General features: G+C 52.4%; 1 protein-coding gene across 1 annotated transcript; it reads right to left on the bottom strand.

Moving 5' to 3' along the window:
- Positions 1-3695: 3695 nt before the first annotated feature.
- On the bottom strand, positions 3696-12102 carry NIFK (nucleolar protein interacting with the FHA domain of MKI67). Its single transcript, XM_029069665.2, has 6 exons — positions 11915-12102; positions 10224-10343; positions 7246-7354; positions 6755-6966; positions 5060-5116; positions 3696-3884 (listed from the first exon to the last, which is right to left on the bottom strand). The coding sequence occupies exons 1-6, from the start codon at positions 12068-12070 to the stop codon at positions 3714-3716; spliced, it is 825 nt and encodes a 274-aa protein (XP_028925498.1). The 5' UTR covers positions 12071-12102; the 3' UTR covers positions 3696-3713.
- Positions 12103-18926: the final 6824 nt, after the last annotated feature.

Genomic DNA, 18926 nt, shown 5'->3' with positions numbered 1-18926 from the left:
AATACCACAAGTATTATTCTTCTGCCTTACTTATGCCCTTGCTTTCCCCCCACTTAAAAACCTTACGGAAGGCCCATCCCCTCCAAGAAGCCTTCCCTGATTGAGCCCTCCTCCCCTCTTCTCTCACTCCCTTCTGCGCCTCTCTGACCTGCTCCTTCGTTCATCCTTCTTCCCAACCCCACGGCGCGTATATGTATATATCTCCTATTCATCTATTGATTTATATTAAAGTCGCTCTCCCCCCTAGAGTGTGAGCTCGTTGAGGACAGGAATGCGTCTGTTCTTACATTGTAATCTCCCGATCGCTTAGTACAGTGCTTTGCACACAGTAAGTGCTCCATAAATACGATTGAACCAACGGATGAATGAATGAAGCAGTTGGATACCACCCGAGCCAGTCTTCACGTCCAACTGAATCCAACCTAACTTGTATCCACCCCAGCGCTTAGAACAGTGCTTGGCACATAGGAGGGGCTTGACGAGTACCCTCGTTATCATCATCATTATTACCAGAGCAATTCAGGGATGTTTTCCATCGACGGAGGTGGAGCGGGCCCGGTCCGGTCCCGTGCGGTTCAACTTGTTCCGCGCAGCCGGGCTGAGGATGCAACAAGAGACGCGCGCGCAGGAGCCCGAATGTGTTCTGGCAACCTCTAGTTCACTCAAGCGTATTTATTGAGCGCTTAGTGTGTGCAGAGCACTGTAATAAGCGCTTGGGAGAGGACAATAAACAGACACACACTCCCTGCCTACAACCCTTTTCTAACAGTTGAGAAGCAGGGTGGCCGAGTGGAGAGAGCCCGGGCTTAGGAGCCAAGAGACCTGGGTTCTAATCCCCGTTCCCCCCCTTCCTTGTTGCGTGTGGTTTTGGGTATTTGATTAGAGAAGCAGCGTGGCTCAGTGGAAAGAGCACAGGCTTGGGAGTCAGAGGTCACGGGTTCGAATCCCAGATCTGCCACTTGGCAGCTGTGGGACTGTGGACAAGTCACTTATCTTCTCTGGGCCTCAGCTCCCTCATCTGTAAAATGGGGATGAAGACTGTGAGCCTCATGTGGGACAACCTGATTACCCTGTATACCCCAGCGCTTAGAACAGTGCTCTGCACATAGTAAGCGCTTAACAAGTACCAACATTATTATAGTCCGCCGCATCCGCACGACCCTTACGTACCTATCTTTAAATTATATATTATCAATTCTTTTAAATTAATGCCTGCCACCCCTCTAGACCGTAATCTCACTGTGGGCAGGGAATGTGTCTATCAACTCTGTTGGATTGTCCTCTCCCAAGCGCTTAGTCCACTGTTCTGCGCAATGTACGTGCTCAATAAATACCATTAATCAATTGATCGAAATTCACTTGACTTCTGCCTGCTTCATCACCTGTAAAATGGAAATTAAATACCCATTCTCCCTCCTCTTCAGATTATGAGCTCCATGTAGGAGGGGGACTTGTCTAATATGATTATCTATTCCAGTGTGTAGCAGAGTGCTTAGCTCATAGTAAGCACTTATCATATGCAATAATTAAAACTCTAGATATAGTCATTAAAGTATTGTTTGCACACACCCAAGGCCCCCAGATGACTGCAGGCCACTGAATCAGCCAGGCAGGAGCCTCAAGAAAGCAGTGTGACCTAGTGGAAAGGGCACGGGTACGGACGTCGGAGGATCTGCGTTCTAATCCTGACTCTGCTGCCTTGTGAGACCTTGGGCATGTCACTGGGAGCCCTTTAGGGGATGGAGACGCTGTCCTCTAAACTTGAAATCTACCCCCATGCTTAGAACGATGCTCGACAAGCACTCATTCAATCGTACTTACTGAGCACAGAGCACTGTGCTAAGTGCTTGGAAAGTATAATTCAGCGTCTGACCTTAGGCAAGATACTTGTCTGTGCTTGGGAATTAAGACTGCGAGCCCCATGTGGAGGCACATGGACTGTGACCATCCCGATAAGCTTGTACCTACCTCACTGCTTGGCAGTTCATTCATTCAATCGCATTTATTGAGCGCTTACTGTGTGCACAGCACTGTACTAAGCACTAGGAAGGTACAATTCGGCAAAAGATAGAGACAATCCCTACTCAACGACGGGCTAACGGTCTAAAAGGGGGAGCTATGTATCTGCCTACATCAGGGAAGTCATAAGCACAACCAGAAATTCATTTTTTTAATGGGGGACAAGGCTATGACTCCTACTAAAATAACACAACTACAGGGATGTTTCTCCCTCCTCCCCCATCAAGCCTGTCTGTGCTGGTGGACAGCCCCAAATTGTCCTCAGGTGCCGACGAAGTGGGAGTTGGTTTTGGCAACTGCGGCGTCCTCTTTAGAGAAGGAGTGTGGCTCAGTGGAAAGAGCCCGGGCTTGGGAGTCAGAGGTCATGGGTTCGAATCCCAGCTCTGCCCCTTGTCGGCTGTGTGACTGTGGGCAAGTCACTTCACTTCTCGGTGCCTCAGTGACCTCATCTGGATAAAGGGGATGAAGACTGTGAGCCTCACGTGCGACAACGTGATTACCCTGTATCTACCCCAGTGCTTAGAGAACAGTGCTTGACAGTTAAGCACTTAACAAATACCAACATTATTACTGTAATATAACATTACTATTATTACTATAATAATGTTGGTATTCGTTAACTGCTTACAATGTGTGGCGCACTTATTATAAGCGCTTACTTATTATGAACATAGTTCAATTGGGCACAGAGCTAAAAATAGGTCTTCACCAATATCTAGCACAGAGAGTTTTTTTTGAACACCCCCCCCACCCACCCCCAACATCCCCCCACCGTAAAATCAAGAAATCTGGGAATGGCCAATGTTCCCCATGGCCTAAGGGAACGGCCAGTACCTGGCTGGTCGGTCATCAGGCCGGGCTGCTCTCACCCTGCAAGAAAGCACCGTTTTGCTCTTGGGACAATGGGGAGGCAAGACAGCAATGCCCTAAACTCTTAGTGCTGATCAATTCTGCTACTCTCCGGTCGATCAATGGTATTTATTCGGCGCTTACTGTGTGCAGAGCACCGTACCACTCGATTCATCGGTGGTATCGAGATTCTGGGAAAACTGGGAAGACACGATCTCTGTCTCCAAGAAGCTTAAGACCTAGTAGGGGAGACAAGACGTTAAAATGCAGGACAGAGAGGGAAAGTGGCAAAGAATGAGGCGTTGCGCATAAAGGCCGGGGGGGGGGGGGTTGTTGGGGGGGGGTGAGTTTCAAGGGGTACAGGCCCGAGGGCATAAGCTAGGCAGAAAGTGGGGGGAGGAAGAATAATCGTGGTATTTAAGTGTTTACTATGTACCAGGCACTGTACTAAGCGCTGGGGTGGATGCCAGCGAATGGGGTTGGACACGGACCCCGCCCCCATGTGGGGCTCACAATCTCAATCCCCACTGTACAGATGAGGGAACTGAAGCTCAGATTAGTGGGGTGACTCGCCCAAGGTCACTCAGCAGACAAGTGGCAGAGTGGGGATTAGAGCCCATGACCTTCTGACCCCCAGGGCCCGGGCTCCTGGAGGAGAGAGGATGCCTGGAAAGCCGCGACGACGGGGAGGAGTCCGGGAGGGACGTCCACGCAGGGAGACACGAGACTGAGGCACAGTAGGTTGGCGTTACGGATCACCAAACTGATTAACTGAATTAGGATCTTCCTGTAAAACTTGGAATAAATACTCTTATCAGACACGGAGATCTCACCCCGAGGATCATTTACTTTTTATTTGCCTTTTTTTTGCGGACTTGCTGCTTCCTAGCTTTGGTGTCGGTCTTCACACTTGAGGGTGGCAATTTCAGGATTATTTCATTATCCTCTTCGCTCATCTCGAGAGCCACAGATTTCCGCCTTTCCAGAAATGTGGGCGTACACACTGGTGTGGGTGCCTGGGAAAAATTAATGGAAGGACAGAGACCACATTCAGCCAGAAGATTCGACTCAAACCCACCCCCCCAAAACGGCTGATTTTCAGTCGCTCGCCCAATTCGTCTCCCATGAAAACTCCCCCTTAATCTCCCCTGCAAAGATGCCGTCCGGCTATCGGACGCATCCGTGCCGGCCTCGGACGTTTCGGAACACCCGTCCCGCTCCTTTCCCCCAAAGAACTGGAGCGGCGTGGTCTAGTGCAAAGAGCCCGGGCCTGGGAGGCAGAAAGGACCTGGTTTCGAATCCCGACTCTGCCTCTTGTCTGCCGTGTGACCGTGGGCAAGTCGTTTGACTTCTCCGGGCCTTAGTTCCCTCCTCTGTAAAAGGAGGAGTAAAGACTGAGAGCCTCATGTGGGAAACGGACTGCGTCCGACCCGATTAACTTGTATCTGCCCCGGTGCTTAGTGGAGGGCCTTGAACATGGTAAGCTCTTAACAAATATCATTAAAACAAAACACACAAAAAGCCCCAAAACACACCATCAGGTTGCCCCTCTGGCTTGAGCTGAACCTGAAAACCCTCGCCGGTCTTCAGACGCTACCAAGTGACTCGGATGCTTGCCACGCAAACGGACTACAGGAAAAGGCTGAACTTACAATAATGACGGTATTTGTTAAGCGCTTACTTCGTGCGAAGCCCTGTTCCGAGCGTTGGGGAGGAAACCAGGTGACGAGGTTGCCCCACGTAGGGCTCAGTCTTAATCCCCATTTTACAGACGAGGTAACCGAGGCACCGAGAAGTGACTTCCCCATGGTCACAGAGCGGACGGGCGGCGGAGCCGAGATTAGAATCCAGGTCCTCCGTCTCCCAAGGCAGAACCCGGGCGAGCCACTCCCATTCTCCTCCCTGACCCTCCTGCTCCCCGAGACGTCCCCATAAATGCAGAACGACGCACCGCTTCTCTTCCTGACGCGTTCACGCCTAACCCTGAAGAGAGAGGCCGAGCAGCGCGGCTCCGCTGCGTCCCCACTGGACGTTTCGCCCCCAAGCCCGTCCTTGCCCGCTGCCCCTCCTCCGCGCAGCTCGAGGCTACACCCAGCAGGCTTTCAGATCCCCACAACTCCCGAATGGCCCCAGATTCAAGTTTTCTCCTCCCGACTCTTGATCCGCAGGCAGGCGCCAGACCCGCTTTTACCTGGCTGTCCACGGTGACAGGGTCAGCTCTCGAAACTTTCACTTTCTTCTTTGAAACCTGAAAACGCATTTTCAAAGGGTTAAGCGTCAGTAGGTATCTGTGAAGCGCTTACTATGTGCCGAGCACCGTTCGAAGCGCTGGGGTACATACAAGGTGATCGGGTTGGCCCACGTGGGGCTCACGGTCTTCATCCCCCTTTTCCAGATGAGGTCGCTGAGGCCCAGGGAAGTGAAGTGACTGGCCCAAGGTCACACAGCAGACAAGTGGCAGAGCCGGGATTAGAACTCACGACCTCTGACTCCCAAGCCCGGGTTCTTTCCACTGAGCCATGCTGCTCCTCTGCAAATCACCCGACTTTTCTGGGCCTCAGTTTCCTTACCTGTAAAATGGGGATTCTCTACCCGTCCTCCCTCCCACTTACTTAGACCGTGTTGAGACGGGGACCGGGTCTGACCTGATTCGCTTCTCTCGACCCCAGCGTTTAGAACAGAGCTTGACACATAGCGGGTACTTAAAAAACACCGTAATGATTACTTCATAGATCGTGAGCCCCTCAAGGGCCAGGGTCCACGTCTACTTCCCAGCTGTCTACTCTTTCCAAGCACTTCGTAGAGTGTTTGACACACTGTGGGCACTTAATAAACACTATTACTCCTACTACTAATTACGATTAACCCCTTGGCGGCGGTGGATCTCTCGTTCCCGGACGGACCGGTCTGGGCCGGGCCTCCCTCCCAGCCAGCCGGTCCCGACCCGAGCCCGAGGAAAATCCGAGTTGTGGGATTAACTTTTGCTGTCGCTAATTGTGGTCTCACCTCAGGCCAGGAGAGTCCAACAACTGTGCTATTTGTTAAGCGCTCGCTCTGTACCGAGGGCCGTACTAACCACCCCCGACAAATTCCAAGGGACTCAAGTGGGTCCAAAGGGAGGAGCTGGGATTCTGAGCATGGAACCTGTGCACGAGGCCAAATCTAGCCATTTTTTTGTTTTTTAAATATCTGTTGAGCGCTTACTAGGTGCCCGGCACGGTTCTAAGCGCTGGGGCAGATACAAGATAATTACGATGGACACAATCCGGGCTCCCCGTGGGGCTCCCACCCTTAATCCCCATTTTACAGACGAGGTAACCGGGGCACAGAGAAGTGACGTGACACGGTCGCACCGAAGAAAAGTGGCAGAGCCGGGATTAGAACTCAGATCCTCCCGGGCCCATACCCTATCCGCTAGGTCGCACGGTTTCTAACTTAGTCTGAGTTCCCGGTCCTGGGAGTGAGCCCCACCGGCCTTAAACCTGAGTCGGGCAGAACCCAAAACGGTCAGAGAAAACGGCCCAGGGCCTCTTAAATCGATCGATCGTATCTACTGGGTGCTTACTCTGTGCGGATCACCGCCTGGTCTAGTCAGTCCTCTACAGTCAGCGAGAGCTCACGTTTCAGCGAACGTGAGGAAGCGCTTTCCGGATGAACGGCCCAGGAGGAGCCATAAAACACGGAATGGCACTATAAACCCCATCCCCTTGGGAACTTAACTCCACCGGGCTTTAGAACCCAACTTGCTGAAAGGCAGAGCGTTTCCCAGAGCTCTGGTTTCTGCTAAGCGCCTATTAAGGGCCCGGCACTGAACTGAGCGACGGTTGACGAATCCCACCTTGGAAGAGGAACTACTGAGTCCGTATAAAGATATCTCCTTACTTACCAGGCCAGGAAAATCGTAGTCGATCCCTTTTTCCGCGAGCCTCTTCCGTAGCTTTTTTTCCTTGCTCTCTAACCGCATCTTCATTTTCAACTTCTGCTTGTCCGTCCGTTTCTTATTATACCGTGCCACCTCCGGATACGAAGGCTTTGCAAACGGCCTGTTGGAACCTTTAAAAAGCTCCTTGTGGATTTTTCCTCGGGGCACCACGTGGCCTGGGTAATAGAGAAGGGAGTTCTCAATTAAACCGGAGGCATCTTGAGTTCCTAACGTCCGCGTCGGTGCCGAGACGGACCCGTCAGATCATCATTTACCACCGCGTCGCGTTCGAAGGCCGCAAGAGCCGATGATAGGAAAACCGAGAAACGAAAATCCCAACCACGGAGGACCCAGAGCGAGGTCAAGGTTATCACAAACGGGAACGGGCTCCCGGACAGAACGCCATTTAAAGACCCGACGGGAGCTAAGCGAAAAAAGATATCGGGGGTACTTACACTTCAAGAGTCTTTCGCAAAAGAGATAGTTGTTCATTGTTTCGGCCACTATCTGGGCGACGTCCTCTGATTCAAATTCCATGAATGCGTAGCCCTTGCTATTTCCCGTCTGCAACAGAAATCCCCATTCCGAGAAAGAAAACGGTCAGACAACCTCACGGCAAACTCTAGGACGGGGTGAGTCAAGATCACGAAAGTTACCGTACACAAAAGCCCAACTTTCCAAAAGTTAAGCCCGAGTGGCACAAAATCATCAGGTTAAAGCACCTCTGCCCCAGAGGTCGTCGATCAACGGCATTTATGGAGCGCATAGCGGGCGCGGAGGCTGGGAGTGAGCGATTGGGAGAAGACAGTAGAGGGTTGGGAGAGGACATCCCTGCCCTCAGGGAGCTTTCGGTCCAGTGGAAACAGGATAGAGGTCTGAGGCGCCACCCCCAAGGGGGAAGGGTCACTGACCCTCCTCCCCGGCAGCAGGGGAGTGTCCTAAGATCACGTCAGAAGGTACGCTGAGCCCTCCGCCTTCCCCCTCCTCCCACAGACACACGGGCGCCTCCGAGCCTGCCACTCGAGCCCCGACGCCCACTCGACAAGCCAGGGGCCAAAAGACCGAGTCCAGTGGAGGGGCTCTGCCCTCGCTCACCAACCCAACTGCGGGGACGTAGGACGGCTCCGGGGGAAGGGTCGAAGACGAGCCCTCCGGCTCCTCTCCAAAGGGCGGGGACGCTGCCCGAGGGACGGGTCGTCCAACGCACGTGGGGGTCCGAGGACTGGGCAAAGGGGGCGGTGGGGAGGGTGGTCGCCCCTCAGCCCCACCGACCGGAGGCCTGGGAAGAGACCCCCAAATCCTGGGACAGGGCCCCTCCTCCACCGTGCAACGTTCCCCCCATTCCCCCAATCCCACCTCCGTGCCCCGAAGGCCGGGCACCGCCAACCCCGGCCCTTCCCACGCCAGCATTCCCACCAAGGAAGCGGGCGGGGAGGGGCCCGGGCCCCGCCACGGAATCGCTGGAGATTTGGGATGTGAGCGGACTTAGGCACAAAGAGGTGCGGAATGGGCAAGGTCAGATGCCTGGGCGGGCCCCGTCTGACTTCCAACCCCAGCCACGTCCGTTATCCATTCGGTTACCGCTGTTCTGGGGTTATTTCCGGCTGGCTTTTGGACACTTGTAGCACGCGGTTAAAATGTGGCAATTCATTTTAATTATAATTCATTCATCTTCCCCGGAAGGAGAGGTACAAAACTTCAGAAATAAAAAGTCAGCCCCTCTGACACCCGGTCTGATAGTACCACCCTCAAAATCGGGAATTCCTGGACCTGAACACTACCAGACTTAATTTTTTCCCGTATTCCCAAGTCACTGATTTTTCTGAAAAAGAAGAGAAAGCCTAGGAGAGGGAGGATGGGCAAAGTGACTGGTGAATGCTATTCTGGAGAGACGCAGAAGCAAAATGAGGAGGCAAAGAAGCGCACAGATCAGTGAGCCTCTCCCTCAATCACTCGGATCATTTTCTGGACTTTTGATGTGTAAAAACTTCCTTGTACCTCATCATCAGATTATTCTGCCTCTCTTCCTCTGAAGACTGTCATCCCAATTAGCGCATCCATCCTCAGCGCTCTAGTGAGGCAGACAGACGCAGAAGTAGTTTTATTGCTATTGTTCTTGTCTGTCCGTCTCCCCCAGTTAGACCGTAAGCCCGTCAAAGGGCAGGGACTGTCTCTATCTGTTACCGATTTGTACGTTCCAAGAGCTTAGTACAGTGCTCTGCACATAGTAAGCGCTCAGTAAATACTAAATACCATTGAATATCACAGTTTTCAAAACCAATATCTCTTTCCATCAATGTCTGTCTCCCCCGCTCTAAAGTGAAAGCTCGTTGCGGGGAGGCAATGTGCCCGTTTACTGTTCTACGGTCCTCTCCCAAGCGCTTAGCCCAGTACTCTGCATGCAGTAAGCGCTCAATAAATATGAACGAATGATCGATGGATCCCCTACTCGCCCGAGAGCTTAGTACGGTGCTCTGCACAGAGTAAGCACTCCACAAGCACCATGGAGGACGATGTTCATTCTTCACTTTATGAAGAATTGAATGTAGAACCGAGGTTTCTAGCCAACCGCTCAGTCCCCTGCAGCTCCGACGGATGAACTGGAGAAAGGCGGCCTCACCTCACTTGCGCCCCGGGACCCCAAGGCTACCCAGACCCTGTTTTCGGATTCCAAGCTAAAGTCCCGGGGTTTGGGGATAGGTCCAAAAGTTCATTTTTCAAAATGTTCTGGACCACATCCCACAAGAGAAGAGGAAGGGGTATTCTGCAAGATATTCCTTGTCTCGCTTCCTTGGCTCATCCAGACTATGCTCTGTTTTAATACGATTCCAGACGGGCCCAGAGCAGGAATGCGAAGCTCTCCTAAGAATTTCCTAACTTTTCCGGGAGCTCTTTTGTAGTCAAGAGGAATCTCTCCCAACTGGCCTCAGAATGGGTCTTACATTGGTTGGTAACAGACTAAGTACAGTGTTTGGCACAGAGCGCGCGCTCCATAAACACCACCGCTTTGGCCTGAAGCCTATTAAAAAGATAAATAAACGAGCCCCTTTACTCGAAAACAACAAACCCTTGACAGTTAATGTCTAACTTAAGAGGCAATTTCGTGGCTCCACGTGTAAGCCTACAGCTACGTATCTCTGTGCACTGCCCAAATCCCCGTGACGTTACAATGAAAGGGACAGAGTTGCGGTTCCAAAATTCCAGTAAGCGTCTCCGTGGACGATCTCAACAATACCGGGCCGTTCTGAAGCGGGGTAGGGAGGTGGAAGAGAAATGAGGGCCGACTCCCTACGGGTCCCTCCCGTGGGCTTCCCATCAGGAGGGCGCTCCACGTGCGGCGGCTCCCTTGCTACAACGAATCGACCGGTTCCGGCGGCCTGTCTTCCACTCGTTTCCGCTCGCTAGCCGTCGACTCCCACGAGAAAGCCCTTACCTTTTTACTTCTGGATAGCTTAAGGTTGGTAACCGTCCCGAACTGCGTGAAGTATTTCCTGAGCTGCGACTCCGAAAGCTCGCGGGGAATGTGGCCCAGGTAAATCACGCCAGGGGTCAGCTTCCAAAGGAGTCGGAGGGAGAAAGAAGGAAAAGGGTTATTTATTCATTCATTCCACGGTATTTATCGAGCACTCACTGTGTGCAGAGCACCGGACTACGCGCTTGGAATGCTGAATTCGGCCAACACATAGAGACAATCCCTGCCCACCAACGAGCTCACAGTCGAAATGGTTATTCAGGTAATAGTGAGAATAATAATTAACAATAACAACGGTATTTGTTAAGTGCTTCCTATGTGCCAAGCACCGTTTTAAGCACTGGGGTGGATACAAGATGATCAGGTTGTTGCACGTGGGGCTCACAGTCTTAACCCCCATTTTACAGATGAGGTCACTGAGGCACAGAAAAGTGAAATCACGTGCCCAAAGTCAAACAGCTGTCAAGTGGAGGAGGTGGGATTAATAATAATAATGATGATGGTATTTAAGTGCTTACTCTGTGCCAAGCACCGTTCTAAGCGCTGGGGGAGGTGGGATTAATAATAATAATAATAATGATGATGATGGTATTTAAGTGTTTATTCTGTGCCAAGCACCGTTCTAAGCCCTGGGGGAGATCCAAGGTGATCAGGTTGTCCCATGTGGGGCTCCCAGTCTTCAGCCCCATTTCACAGCTGAGGTAACCGAGGCACAGAGAAATGAAGTGACTCGGGCCCCCACGTCCCCCAGCAGACAAGTGGCGGAGCGGGGATTCGAACCCACGACCTCCGACTCCCAAGCCCGGCCTCTTTCCACTGAGCCGCGCCGCTTCTCTTGCTTGATCCGGGGTTCGAATCCCCGCCCTGCTGCCTGTCTGCTGGGTGACCGTGGGCAAGTCACTTCCCTTTCCTGGGCCTCAGTGACCTCATCTGGAAAATGGGGCTGAAGACTGGGAGCCCCACGGGGGGCAACCTGATCCCCGTGTAGCCTCCCCAGCGCTTAGAACAGTGCTTGGCATATAGTAAGCGCTTAAATGCCAACATTAGCATCATCATCATGGTTCCAATTAGGCGACCTGTGTGAAGGCCTGCGTGCCAGGCGCTGTGCTAAGCGCTGGGGCGGGGTTGGAAGCGGCCCCGTCTTCAGCCTAGAGAAGCAGCGCGGCTCAGGGGAAAGAGGCCGGGCTGGGGAGTCCGAGGTCGTGGGTTCGAATCCCCCCTCTGCCACGTGTCTGCCGTGTGACCTCGGGCAAGTCACTTCCCCTCCTCTGAGCCTCAGTTCCCTCGTCTGTAAAATGGGGACTCAGTCCGTGAGCCCCACGGGGGGCCACCTGGGATGCGGCGGGGCTCTGGGCCAAGAGGCCCGGGCTGGGGAGTCCGAGGTCGTGGGTTCGAATCCCGGTCGGCCACTCGGCAGCTGGGTGACTGTGGGCAGGTCGCTTTGCTTCTCTGGGCCTCAGTGCGCTCATCTGGAAAATGGGGCTGAAGACGGGGAGCCCCCCGGGGGACGACCTGACGACCCTGCATCTCCCGCGGCGCTCGGAACAGCGGTCGGCACAGAGTAAGCGCTCGCTCCCGTTACGCTGCCTCTTCTTCTTCTTCTTCTCCCTGAGGGGTCTCCGGGGTCCCTGCGCGCGGCGTGGGGTCCTGACCTGTTGGTGCTTCCGGGTCCTCCGGGCCACGCGCCGCTGGAATTGGCTCTGCAGCTGGGGGTCGAGCGCCAACAGCTGCTTGGCGCCCGCCGCCACCGCCGCCCCGCCGCCGCCCGCCGCCCTCGTGTCCGCCCGGGCCGCCGCCATGGCCGCCATGAGCGCCCCGCACACCGCCCGCGCCGGAAGTGCCCGCCCGGAACTCACGTCACTTCCGCCTCCGCCCCTGGCCGCCGGCCCGGAGGGGGAGGGGGGGAGGAGGGAGGGGGGGAGGAGGGAGGGGGGGAGGGAAGAGAGAGAGGACGGACACGACCCTGCCTCTGCGCCCCCTGCCGGACGGACGGACAGGACCGGACTGCACGGGCCCTTCCGCTTAATCCTCCTCCTCCTCCTTTCCTTCCTCCTCCTCCTCTTCCTCTCCCTCTTCCTCCTCCTTCTCCTGCTTCTCCTTTCCCTCCTCCTTTTCCTCCTCCTTCTCCTGCTTCTCCTTTCCCTCCTTTTCCTCCTCCTCCTCTTCCTCTCCCTCCTCCTCCTCTCCCTCCTCCTCCTTTTCCTTTTCCTCCTCCTTCTCCTCTCCTCCTTTCCCTCCTCTTCCTCCTCCTTTCCTTCCTCCTCTTCCTCCTCCTTTCCTTCCTCCTCCTCCTCTTCCTCTCCCTCCTCCTCCTCCTTTTCCTCCACCTCTTCCTCTCCCTCCTCCTCCTCCTTTTCCTCCTCCTCCTCCTCCTTTCCTCCTCCTCTTCCTCCTCTTCCTTCTCCTCCTCTTTTCCCTCCTCCTGCTCTTCCTCCCCCTCCTCCTCCTTTTCCTCTTCCTCCTCCTCCTCTTCTTTCTCCTCCTCCTCTTCCTTCCCCTCCTCCTCCTCCTCCTTCTCGGGTGAAGCACTCAGTGGAAAAAGCCCAGGCTTGGGAGTCAGAGGTCATCAGTTCTAATCCCCCCTCCACCACTTGTCAGCTGGGTGACCTTGGGCCAGCCACTTCACTTCTCTGGGCCCCAGTGACCTCACCTGTAAAGTAATAATAATAATGTTGGTATTTGCTAAGCGCTTACTCTGTGCAGAGCACTGTTCTAAGCACTGGGGAAGATACAGGGTCATCAGGTTGTCCCACGTGAGGCTCACAGCCTTAATCCCCATTTTACAGATGAGGGAACTGAGGCCCAGAGAAGGAAAGCGACTTGCCCACAGTCACACAGCTAAAAAGTGGCAGAGCTGGGATTCGAACCCATGACCTCTGACTCCCAAGCCCGTGCTCTTTCCACTGAGCCACGCTGCTTCCCCAAATGGGAATTAAAAAATGCGAGTCCCATGTGGGACAATCTGATGACCCTGTATTTACCCCAGCACTTAGAATAGGGCTCAGCACATAGTAAGCACTTAACAAATATCATAATCATCATCATTCTCCAGGCCTCAGTTCCCTCATCTGGAAAATGGAGATGAAGACTGAGAGCCCCAAATGCTGGGGGTAATACAAGGTCATCAGGTTGTCAGTCTAATCAAGTTATAGTTAAGTGCTATATTTAGACCGTGAGCCCGTCACTGGGCAGGGTTGTCTCTATCTGTTGCCCAGTTGTACTTTCCAAGCGCCTAGTACAGCGCTCTGCACAGGGTAAGCGCTCAATAAATACGATTGAACGAATGACTGTTATGGTTGTAGTTATTATAATAACCACTGTGGTACGCGTCAACACTGTGGGCCACCCCCTCCTCCTGGAAACACTTCTAGACCGTGAGCCCGTTGTTGGGTAGGGAGTGTCTCTATCTGTTGCCCAACTGTACTTTCCAAGCGCTTAGTACAGTGCTCTGCCCACAGTAGGCGCTCAATAAATACGATTGAATGATCTGACCTTGGTTTCACCGATACTGTCCCCTCTGGTTCTCATGGATGGAGACTAGAAGGGGCGCAGAGCTGAACCACAGTTAGGGGGTGGAAGGCAGAGGGGGAGCCCGCGGAGGAGGAGAAGAGCGTGGTGGGCAGTGTCGAAGCCAGCCGAGAGGTCGAGGGGATTAGGATGGAGTAGAGGCCGTTGGATTTGGTGAGAAGGAGACCATTGCTGAACTTTGAACTGGAGAGACAAAGGGGCGGAAGCCAGATTGAGAGGGAGTCACCGAGAGAATTGAGTTTGGAGAGGAGTGGAAGGAGGGAGATAATAATAATGGTGGTATTTGTTAAGCGCTTGCTATGTGCAAAGCACTGTTCTAAGCGCTGGGGGGATACAAGGTGATCAGGTGTGTCCCCCGTGGGGCTCACAGTCTTCATCCCCATTTTACAGATGAGGTCACTGAGGCCCAGAGAAGTGAAGTGACTTGCCCAACGTCACACAGCTGGCAAGCGGCGGAGCGGGGATTCGAACCCATGACCTCGGACTCCCAAGCCCGGGCTCTTTCCACTGAGCCATGCCGATAGGGTGATAACTGGCAGGAGCCATGGGGGTCAAGGGAGGGGTTTTTTTCAGGGTAGGGGAGACACGAACACGAGCATGTTTGGAAGGCAGTTGTCGGAAAAAGGCAGAAGTGGCCAAGTGAGAAGTGGAATTCTTTTTCTATTTATGGGGTTTGTTAAGCATTTACTATGTACCAGGCACTGTTCTAAGCACTGTGTAGTATCGCACGTAAAACGACGCCTGCTGGTTGCTGCGCATGGTCACTGAGACGCATCCAGACCGTCTCCAAATTTTATTGTGCAGAATGCTCAACCACCACACGTCGGGAGGCCATTCGAGTTAATAATAATAATAATGTTGGTATTTGTTAAGCGCTTACTATGTGCCGAGCACTGTTCTAAGGGCTGGGGGAGACACAGGGTGATCAGGTTGTCCCACGTGGGGCTCACAGTTTTAATCCTCATTTTACAGATGAGGGAACTGAGGCACTGAGAAGTGAAGTGACTTGTCCACGGTCACACGGCTGACAAGCGGCGGAGCCGGGATTTGAACCCGTGACCTCTGACTCCCAAGCCCACTGAGCCACGCTGCTTCTCTAAGACCCCTCCCAAGATAATTTTTAGGTTACATTTATACCCAAGCAATAACCCCCTTCCTCCCTCCCCCTCCCCTATATGCACATTTCAATCACTGACAAAACCATCTTGATTCTCAGAGAGGGTTATCTTGGGCACCAGGGCTTCTTGACACAACTCTCAATGGTCGGCAGTCAAATTCAGCCACTACAAAGGATTCCCTAAACTGGACAGGAACCTTTTCAACTTTTTGCATCAACATTTTAAAAGTTCTCTTGATGCTTTCAACTGGAGGGAAACTCTTCATCTTTTCCTCTTAGCATTTTAAAAGTTCTCTTCCGTGTGCCTCAAAATGGTGCTCCTTCAGCTAAGGGCTACAGGTTGCCGCCGAATGTTAGTATTTGTTAAGCGCTTACTATGTGCCGAGCACTGCTCTAAGCGCTGAGGGAGATACAGTGGGATCAGATGAGAAGCAGCGTGGCTCAGTGGAAAGAGCACGGGCTTTGGAGTCAGAGGTCACGGGTTCAAATCCCCGATCTGCCACTTGCCAGCTGTGCGACTGTGGGCAAGTCACTTCACTGCTCTGTGCCTCAGTTCCCTCATCTGTAAAATGGGGATTAAGACTGTGAGCCCCATGTGGGACAACCTGTTTCCCTTGTGTCTACCTCAGCGCTTAGAACAGTGCTCTGCGCATAGTAAGCGCTTCACAAATCCTAACATTATTATTATCAGATTGTCCCACATGGGGCTCACAGTTTTAATCCCCATTTTACAGAGGACATTTTACCTTTTACTACAAGTGGCAGTGCCTCGGCTCAGATATGGCCGTTTCATTGCATCCTTTCCCACAGTAGATACGAGGTTGTTAGGTTGGACACGGTCCCTGTCAGGCGTGTGGCTCAGAAGCAGCGTGGCTCAGTGGAAAGGTCCCGGGCTTGGGAGTCAGAGGTCACGGGTTCGAATCACAGCTCCGCCACTCGTCAGCTGTGTGACTGTGGGCAAGTCACTTCACTTCTCTGTTCCTCAGTTCCCTCATCTGTCAAATGGGGATGAAGACTGTGAGCCTCATGTGGGACACACTGATGACCCTGGATCTCCCCCAGCGCTCAGAACAGTGCTCGGCATGTAGTAAGCGCTTAACAAATACCAACATCATTATTAATCCCCAATTTATAGATGAGGTACCTGAGGCAGAGAAGTGTGAGTTGCCCAAGGTCACACGGCAGACAAGTGGCGGAGCCAGAACTAGAAGCCAGGTTCTTCTGGCCCCCAGGCCCGTGCTCTAACCATCAGGCCTCAGTGTTTCTACAGGATGAAATGATTCTTCCCAGCCCCCCGACCCTCTCACAAAACACACGTTTTTCCTTCAAAAACGTTCAGTCCATGTCTTTCCTCTCCTCAGAACCCTCCAGTGTGGCCCATCCACCGTCGCATGAAGCAAAAACTCCTCACTCTTGGCTTCAAATCTCTCCATCCCCTTGCCTCCTCCTACTTCACCTCCTTTCTCCCTTTCTCCATCTCCGAGTGCACACTTTGCTCCTCTGGTGCCGCTCACCTCCTCACTGGGCCTCCATCTCCCCCTCTGGCCCCCGACCCCTGGCCCCCGTCCTGCCTCTGGCCCGGCTCTCCATCCTTCCTCCTATCAAATACCGTTATTCACTCATTCTATAGTATTTATTGAGCACTTACTATGTGCAGAGCACTGTACTAAGCGCTTGGAATGTACAATTCGGCAACAGATAGAGACAATCCCTGCCCATTGGCGGGCATTATTATCAGATATGATTGCTCTCCCCCACTTCAAAACCTTACGGAAGAAGGCCCGTCTCCTCCAGGAAGCCTCCCCTGATTGCGCCCTCCTCTCTTCTCCCACTCTCTTCTGCGCCGCCCTGACTTGCTCCTTCATTCATCCTCCCTCCCACGGTGCATATATGTATATATCTGTAACCTATTTGTCTATTTATATTAATATATAATGTATATCAATACTCTGCACACAGTAAGCCCTCCATGACTACGACTGAACGAATGCCCGCCTCCCCTTCTAGACTGTGAGCAGGAATTAATTTGTCTATTTGTTCTTAGAGCATATTCTCCCAAGCGCTTAGTACAGTGCCTTTCAGCGCTCAATCAATTTCAATGAATGAACGAATAACTTCAGAGGAAAGAGCCCGAGCTTGGGAGTCAGAGGTCGTGGGTTCTAATTCCGGCTCCACCACTTGTCAGCTGTGTGACTTGGGGCCAGTCGCTTCACTTCTCTGTGTCCTCAGTGACCTCATCTGGAAAATGGGGATGGAGACTGGGAGCCCCATGTGGGACAATCTGATCACCTTGTATCTACTTGGAGTCAGGGCTCTTGAGTTCGAATCCCAGCTCTGCCACTTGTCAGCTGTGTGACTGTGGGCAAGTCACTTAACTTCTCGGTGCCTCAGTTCCCTCATCTGTAAAATGGGGATTAAGACTGTGAGCCCCACGTGGGACAACCTGATTCCCCTATGTCTACCCCAGCGCTTAGAACAGTGCTCGGCACATAGTAAGCACTTAACAAATACCAACATTATTATAGAGAAGCAGCGTGGCTCAGTGGAAAGAGCATGGGCTTTGGTGTCAGAGGTCATGGGTTCAAATCCCGGCTCGGCCATTTGTCAGCTGACTATGGGCAAGTCACTTAACTTCTCGGTGCCTCAGTTACCTCATCTGTAAAATGGGGATTAAGACTGTGAGCCCCACGTGGGACATCCTGATTCCCCTGTGTCTACCCCAGCGCTTAGAACGGTGCTCGGCACATAGTAAGCGCTTAACAAATACCAACATTATTATTATTATTACTTAGGACAGTGCTTGTCACATAGTAAGCACTTAACAAAAATGAATGCATTGGCTCAATGGAAAGATCCCGGGCTTGGGAGTCAGAGGTTGTGGGTTCTAATCCCAACTCTGCCACTTGTCAGCAGTGTGCCTTTAGGCAAGTCACTTCACTTCTCTGGGCCTCAGTTCCCTCATCTGTAAAACTGGGGTGAAGACTGTGAGTCCCATGTGGGACAACCTGATCACCTTGTATCTACCCCAGCACTTAGAGCAGTGCTTGCCACATAGTAAAAGCTTAACAAATACGAATGAATGGGTGGATGAATGAATGGATGAATGAATCGATTGATGGATGAATGAATAATAATAATAATGTTGGTATTTCTTAAGCGCTTCCTATATGCTGAGCGCTGTTCTAAGCGCTGGGGTAGATCCAGGCTCATCAGTTTGTCCCGCTTGAGGCTCACAGTCTTCAGCCCCATTTGACAGATGAGGGAACTGAGGCACTGAGAAGTGAAGCAACTTGCCCAAAGTCACACAGATGACAGGTGGTGGAGCCGGGATTAGAACTGTGACTTCTTACTCCTAAGCCTGGGCTCTTTCCACTGAGCCATGAATGGAAGGATGGTGGGATGGATGAATGGATGAACGATTGGGCAAAATGAATGGATTGATGAATGAATGGCTGGCTGGCTGGATGAATGAATGGAGGAATGGATGGATGAATGCATGAATGGATGAATGAATGGATGGATAATGAATGATTGGGCAAATGAATGAATGAATGGATGGCTAATGAATGATTGGGCAAATGAATGAATGAATGGATGGATGGATGGATGGATGGATGGATGGATGGATAGATGGAGGAATGGATGGATTGATGAATGGATGGATTGATGCATGGATGAATGGATGGATGGATGGATGGATGGATGGATGGATGGATGGATGGATGGGTGGGTGGATGAATGAACGATTGGGCAAATGAATGGATGAATGAATGGCTGGCTGGACGAATGGACGGATGAATGGCTGGCTGGATGAATGAATGGCTGGCTGGCTGGCTGGCTGGCTGGATGGATGGATGGATGGATGAATGAACGATTGGGCAAACGAATGGATGAATGAATGAGTGAATGAATGAACGAATGGATGGATGAATGAACGGATGAACGAATGGATGGAAGGCTGGATGGCTGGATGGCTGGATGAATGAAAGAATGGCCGGCTGTACGGATGAATGAATGGA

The sequence above is a fragment of the Ornithorhynchus anatinus genome, chromosome 1 (assembly GCF_004115215.2).
Source record: "Ornithorhynchus anatinus isolate Pmale09 chromosome 1, mOrnAna1.pri.v4, whole genome shotgun sequence".
Lineage (NCBI taxonomy): Eukaryota > Metazoa > Chordata > Mammalia > Monotremata > Ornithorhynchidae > Ornithorhynchus > Ornithorhynchus anatinus.
This window is presented reverse-complemented; position numbering and strand designations above follow the sequence as displayed.

Bases quoted from the DNA above. Each gene is read 5' to 3' on its own strand.
- NIFK (XM_029069665.2), bottom strand. From the start codon at position 12,070: ATGGCGGCCATGGCGGCGGCCCGGGCGGACACGAGGGCGGCGGGCGGC. The intron at 5,117-6,754 runs GTAAGTAAGGAG...ATGCGTTTTCAG, and splicing joins ACTACGATTTTCCTGGCCTG to GTTTCAAAGAAGAAAGTGAA. The intron at 3,885-5,059 runs GTAAAAGCGGGT...AATTTTTCCCAG, and splicing joins CTGTCACCGTGGACAGCCAG to GCACCCACACCAGTGTGTAC.